Below are 7,210 nucleotides of genomic sequence, written 5' to 3' on the forward strand. Positions count from 1 at the left end.
GTCTGCATCTTGTACAGCAATTAACCACTGGGAAGAATGTTTGCAATGTTTTAATTATTGAAACTGTCCTACCAATTTGTTTTGAAACTGTCTCATTGCTATTTGTTTCTCAATAAAATTATGGGGGGAGAAAAGGGTTGGCATGTGGTGTTACATTTTTCCTGCACTATAATGAATTTTTCTGCACTGACACACAAGGTCCACTGTGCTTTAGGAAGGCAAATTTACATGTTGCCAGTTCTTACTACTTAGAACGGCTGTGTATGAGAACACAGAGCCTGCAGCTCAGCAGGCAGTGAGTGTTAGATACAGGAGCAGAGAGGCGGTTTCAACATGCTTTGCTGTCACACTCACTGAACATGAGTCCAGAAGATATGAACGTCGTGAGGAGCACAAAGTTCCAGATGTGGATTCATGAAAATATCCCCGTATTTTCCTAACAAATATGAGAAAAAGAACACGTGATTTACCCATCAGATGTGTTTGGAGAGGCTGACATGTCAGCTAATGCATATATAAGAAAAGTGAAGGGTCAGCCAGATAGCTCAGCAGATTCAAGTGCTTCCTTAGACAGACACAGTGACCATGGTTCGATCCCTGTCACCGCATGCAGCGCCAACCCCACCCGTGGGCTCGCTGGGGACTGTGACAGACTCCAGGCCTGGTGGTTGGTGCCTGTATTCCCAGCACTGTAGAGGCCAAAAAGGGGAGGATCACTTGGAGTCCAAGCTGCATAGTGAGACCCTGCAAAAAAAAAAAAAAAAAAAAAAAAAAAAAAAAAAAAAAAAAAAAAAAAAAAAAAAAAGAAAAAAAAAAAAAAAAAAAAATAGGATTTGAACAAAGTGGTAAACATATACTCTATAAATGTGAATAAATAAAACACTTAAGAATGCTCTAAAAAAGGACTAAAACATTTTCTGAATTTGCATTCTAATTGCTCCAGTATAATAAAATACTGTTCTGAAATTGATGATAAATGCATACCAATTATTTTTATTGGAAATGTGAGATGAAGAAAAGTAAAATTTGCATAACTGACTAAATAATTATTATATACTAAGCATTATTTTTATCTTAAACATTACTTCTAGTTTCTGAAGCCATGACATTAAACATTTTTCTAGTGGCAATACAAAAGAGGAGAAATTCACCTACATTTTTGGAGAGCAGAATATCCCCCTCACTCGTCCCAGGGCTCCTGTGACCTCCTTATTCCTCAGGCTGTAGATCACAGGGTTGAGCATCGGGGTGAGGATGGTGTAGAAGACAGCCAGGACCTTGTCCTCTGTTGGAGAATGGAGGGACTTAGGGCGGAGGTAAGTGTAGGCAAACGGTGCATAGTAGAAAGTCACCACAGTGAGGTGGGTGCTGCAGGTGGTATAGGCCTTCTTCCTGCCCTCCTGGGAGCGCATGTGGTAGACAGTGAAGAGAATTTTCCCATAGGAAAACACAATCACAATGAAAGGAAGCAGGAGAAAGATGACAGTACTAAGGAACACAGTGTACTCATAGACTCTGGTGTCCATGCAGGCCAGAGTCAGCATGGCTGGGACATCACAGAAGAAGTGATCGATGGCTCTGGACCTGCAGTATGGGATATGAAGGGCATAGACTGTGTGGGCACAGGAGTTGGCAGCACCTATGGCCCAGGATCCCAGGATCATCAGCACACACACTCCCCTGCTCATGCGGATGGGGTAGTGCAGAGGAGAGCAGATGGCCACGTAGCGGTCATAGGCCATGGACATCAGGATCAGTGTTTCTGCACCTCCTAAAGTCAAGAAGAAGAAGCTCTGGAGCCCACACCCGATGAAGGAAATGGACTTGTTTCCAGTTAGAAACCCAGCAACCATCTTAGGGACAGTGGTGGAGACGTAATTTAGATCAACAAGAGACAGCTGGCTGAGCAGGAGATACATGGGTGTGTGGAGGTGGGAGTCCAGGAGGATGAGCAGGACCATGCACAGGTTGCCAGCCAGGGCCATCAGGAAGATGGTGATGATGAGAGTGAAGAGGACAAGGCCAGCCCTTGATGGGGGGAACAGGCCCAGGAAAATGAAGTCAGTAGAGGGCTGCGTGTAATTTTCCATGGGGCAGTTGCTTAGTGTCTCCTTAGAATACCTGCAGTGGTATGGTACATATAAAATAAGAAGACATTTTAATTCATTGTTTTGCTAAGACTGACATATTCACTATTATAGATAGCTCTTTCATAAAGAACAGATTTTTTTTTTCATTTTATGTATTTGCAAAAGGTCTCACTACTTAGTTCAAATTCCTAGTGATCCTCCTGTTTTCTGCCTCCCTAGCATTGGGATTACAGGTGTGTGCCACCATGCCTGGGCTTGTTCACCTGGGGGCCGGGCTGCTGTGGCACACCATACCAGAAATTGAACCCTGGTCCCTGTGCTTGCCTAAGCAGGCACTTAATCTACTGAGCTATCTTGCTGGTCAAAAGACAGATTTTTTAAATATTTCCATTGTCTGCCTCAGGTATCCATCTGAATATGAAGTACATATGAATAAAATATAGTAAATTTATTAATTTATTCAACTAATAAATCTAACCCCTTTATCAAAATGAGATATTTTATTCATTTATGAAATAATTGTCATTAAGAAAAAAACATAGAAGTACAAATGTATCACATCACTATCTTCAATGGAGTTGCTTGGATTATTATCTATAGATTATAGAATATAGAGTTAGCCAAGATGTAAATTTTAAATGTTTACTTCTACTTACAAAAGAATGATGATAGACTACAATCATCTCAGATATTCAGTAGAGATACTTGCATAAAAACTATGGTTGAACACCTCTCATCTTGTTCTAAATGTGTGTCATTTCTAATGTCTTTTTAATTATTATTGTACTCTAAAATACACTAAAAATAAAAAGTACATGGAAAAATTAAGGTTTTTTGAAAGCAATTGTTAATGTTTAATTATTTGACCAACAATGCACACCTATATTTGTTAATCTGAGATAGATTTGATTATAAAAATACATAATATAACCATTGTTAATATTCTGGTCTTGACATTCGGCACCATATGTATTATTGTATGTTACTCTGTTGCTACTTTTGTTTTTGTGTTTTTCTTTATTATTTAAAATGAAAAGAAGTACTCAATGGATTTAACAAAACCTAAATCAATAAAAGGAAAAATGTACAAACATTTAAATCCATGTTAGCATCTAAATCATAGACCCACATTTTAATGCATTTTCATGACACTAGTGATGCTTTTCGTCCTGAGGGTAGATTTCTTTTTCTACAGTTTAGGACAGAGTACACAGGGTGTACAGGGTCTCACTGCTGAAATTGGACTCATAGTGACCATCCTGTTTACAGCCTCCCAAGTGGTGGGATTACAGGTGCACACCACCACGCCTGGTCTCAATCGCCCTTTCAGCGCACCAAGTGGACCCAGCTCCTTCATCTCAGCAGATGCTTTAATCTGCTGAGCTATTGGTGAGGGTAGATTATTTTTATAAAATTTAACATTCCCGAAGTGAAAGCAAGAACTATATAACAAAAATGTAATTTTTGCTATCTGATAAAGTCAAGCAAATCCCCTCAGGATTTACCCTGAAATCATTACAGCACCTTGTAGATCTTTTGTCAGTGTCAGCCATCTGGATGAGTCACAGCCATTGCTTGACCAATCTGTTCTCATTGAAAGACTTAACCATCCAGCAGAAAAGTATAACCGCAAGGTATAAAAAGTAAAGCCATATTAATATGCTGAGCTGTGAAAGGCTCAAGTCAACAATTCACAATTGCCAGTTCTGCTGATGACCCACTACTGTTATGGACTTTTGGACTATATTGGGTTATTTTGCTGAATTAAATACCTACAATCATTAGACAAGCTTGAAGTATTAAATGGTCCTTTAAGAACTTCTTTAAATACAGCTTCTCCAACTGCAGTGGAACACCCATCTATGACAAAACAAAACAAAATAAAACAAAACAAAAATGGGAGATATAAATAAAGGACAGTTTCTCTGTGAAAAAAAAACCATATGTATACGCAAGATGGTTAGGATAGATATGCACTGCTTTCACTTAGTTCAAAGAGAAGAAAGGTTTGTACTAATGTCCTAATATCGGTAAGACAGATATCACGTCTGCATCTTGTCCGCTGAATAACTACTATGAAGACAACAGTATGCAATGTATCAATTATTGCAACTGTCCTATTAACCTGTTTTGAAACTGCTTTGTTGCTATTTGACCTTTTTTCCTCATTAAAATGAGTAAAAGAGAAAAGGATTCCCAAAGTAGTATTTAACTTTGATTTATTAGAAATTATATATGGATTGAAATACTTTTTCAAAAGAAAATAAAGCTCAAACGTGTCTACTCTTTAGAAGATAAAAAAGGACTCAATAACCAAAATTATCATAGTTGGCCTAAAAGCAGGCACCAATTGAAGCATTCAAGCTCAATACAAAACTCACAACTTAATTCAGAACAATTGAAATTAATCACTGTGGAAAATAAGCCACAAAAGCAGAATATAAACTGGAAAATTCTCCACCAAGTCTAGGAAACACTCAGACCTCTGCTCTGCTAGCGTGACCAGTGAGCTAAGTAAAGAAACTGGACCTTCCCAGAGGACTTCCCTTGCTCTCCTGTCAGGGAGAAAACGTATCTACATAAACCAAGCCAGCCTTCCCCGGAGCGCTTGGAGCCTGCAGGTGCCCAGTAAGTGCGTCTCAGTTCTTAAAATCAGGCTACGTGTCTCCCTGCAAGAGGCTTTGTAAGAATGAGGCCGAACTGCCAACGCTTACGGGAATTTACAGTTTCCTGAAGTTTCCGCGCTGGGATACGGAAACGAGCTCTGTAGGAAACTAAGCAGAGCACCCTGCGGGGTCCTGCAGCTACATCCTCCTGAGCAGGCCCCTTCCTCCACGTGTTCGTGCAACAGGCACTAGGAAAAACACAAAAGAATTTAATTTCCAACGTTTTTAGTGCATATGATGGTAGTTTCTCCAAGTATGTGAGCAGGTTTTGTTTCCAGTTGTTTAGAACAGTAAAGGAGCCCAGAAGACCACATCTTCAGGCCCTGAAGAGCGGTGGACGCCCAGCGCCACTGTGCAGGGCGCGCTCCTGCTTCCTTCCAAGGCTGTGCGGCCCGAACCCGCAGGAGAGGACAGGAGCAGGCCGCCGGGCAGCCGGAGAGCTGAGGGCAGGCGACGTGCGAGCTCTGCTGGGCGCTTGGGCCGGTGAGGAGGGTCCACCCTGGCTGTGTGCACCGTCCCATGCACAGGGCTTTGCACAGTGCAGTGCCTCCCGCTTCCCGGGAAAGTGCACTTGGCCTGGCAGCCCTGGCCTCTGGTCCTGTCCCCACAAGTGGGACGGGGCGCGCTGAGCTGTGGACTTCCCAGAGGGAGGCTGCGAGGAGGAGCGCTGAGCGCGCAGGTGGACGCCCACCGGGAGCGCCCGCGTCTGCAGAGTCTCCCTCACCGCACCGCCGCGCGCAGCTCCCTCCCTCCCGTCTTTTCCCTCATGCTCTCAGCATCACCCCTGCTTCAGTGCTGTTTCCTAATTTGTCGACAGTTTTAATGGATTGTCAAACACTATTAACTTTCCTGGTGAAGTCGTTGTTGTTGTTTAACCGGCAGTTCAGTGATCGCACAGCCTGCAGAAGAGGCACCACTCGTGTCACCCCGTGAGGCTCCGCTCCGGAATTAGGCGCTGTGTGGGCCTGAGAGGGACAGTCGGTCGCTGGACAGCTCCACCACTGTTGTGAAGAGCTGAATGATTTCAACAGGTACCTTTTAGATTTAGAAACACACCGGCTGCCCATTGCTATGTAATTTACATTGGTGTTTAGCAAACAATAATTCCTGAAAGAAGCTTTCGTGTAAAGGTTTCATTACACAGTGCAGCATAAAATATACACGGAAAAGCCTTCTGATCCCCAGTCCGTATAAGTTAAACTAGCTTGGAAATAAACAATACATTTCCTTTGTGATTCTCTTGTGCTTACAGGAAAACACAAAAATTCTTGTGAAATCACATGAGAAAATGAGCAGTAAGAGACTGTTCCGCAGCGCTAGTGAGCGGCGGACCTCTCACGGGTGGCTCCCCTCTGCCCCCAGGCAGATGGTCCTTCTCACGAGGACGCAGCAGGACTGCTCCAAGTGCCCTCCGCTCCCTTCAACACTGTCCACATCTAGAATCAGAATGAGAAGCTCTTCAGCTGTCGACTTGCAGTTTTGTGCCTGAAACTCTTAACTATTTCATCATTAAACTGGTCCATTCTGACATAGATTGCTGCTTCCAATTGCGAAAATTAGATTAGTTCTGAAATCAAATATGTAATGGTAGATTAAATGCGGGATGTTTGCACTAGGCAGTAATACAACAGCCTAGAGGGTTCATGCCAGGCAATCGACATCTACCCTTGCATGACCAAATCCCTGTTCCTGGAGAAATCAATTCAGGTTAGCAAGTCCAAATTAAGGAATTTCCACATTGTTCCCAATGTTTGCCATGCCCAGAAAGGGTATGGAATGTCTTGGCATGACAGCCCTGCTCCTCCTCCATGAATAGTATTTATTTGGAAAGACTGTTTTCTCTGCAAATGTCTTGGTTCCTTTAAGACCCAATAGCATCTCAAGTTTTGAAATATAATTTGAATTTATCTCACATGTCAGTATGCATTTGCTATGTGGTGTTATTACTATGATTTGGAGTAGCCACATTAAAGGGTCAGGGAAATGGCTCAGTAGAATAAGCGCTTCTCTGGCAAGAGCAAGGGCCTAAGTTAAATCCCCAGTCACCCCCCCCCAAAAAAAGAGTAGCCATATTTACATATTTACATGTGCATAAGATCATTTAATGTATGCCATAGTCTTACTATATTTACATGAAAGGTAGGCAATTTCTAGCAATTATCAGACATCATCTTGATTATTAATTGATTTCACTATCAATTTTCATTATGCATTCACAATCACATTATTCTTTGACCATATTTTATGACAATTTTTATTCTAAATATACGACCAATTTCATGTTTTAAAAAACTCTTTAAAGTATTTAATAAGCAGAATCACTTTATCTATTTTGAGGATAAATCTAGGGATTTTGTAGCACCTGTCTATTTATTAATCTGTCTTTTAAAGTCATCTTAACCAACATTACTTTTAATGTTCTCACATTGAAACATCTCATTTCATAAATTGCTT

The 7,210-nt window shown here is 41.6% G+C and overlaps 1 protein-coding gene across 1 annotated transcript; it reads right to left on the minus strand.

The window, feature by feature from the left end:
* Positions 1 to 1,151: 1,151 nt before the first annotated feature.
* On the minus strand, positions 1,152 to 2,090 carry LOC101566296 (olfactory receptor 2L3-like). The gene has a single exon (XM_004648459.1). The coding sequence runs from the start codon at positions 2,088 to 2,090 to the stop codon at positions 1,152 to 1,154; it is 939 nt and encodes a 312-aa protein (XP_004648516.1).
* Between the last annotated feature and the right edge of the window lie 5,120 nt (positions 2,091 to 7,210).

The sequence above is a fragment of the Octodon degus genome, unplaced genomic scaffold, assembly GCF_000260255.1.
Source record: "Octodon degus isolate 3935 unplaced genomic scaffold, OctDeg1.0 scaffold00414, whole genome shotgun sequence".
Classification (NCBI taxonomy): domain Eukaryota; kingdom Metazoa; phylum Chordata; class Mammalia; order Rodentia; family Octodontidae; genus Octodon; species Octodon degus.

Bases quoted from the DNA above. Each gene is read 5' to 3' on its own strand.
- LOC101566296 (XM_004648459.1), bottom strand. From the start codon at position 2,090: ATGGAAAATTACACGCAGCCCTCTACTGACTTCATTTTCCTGGGCCTG.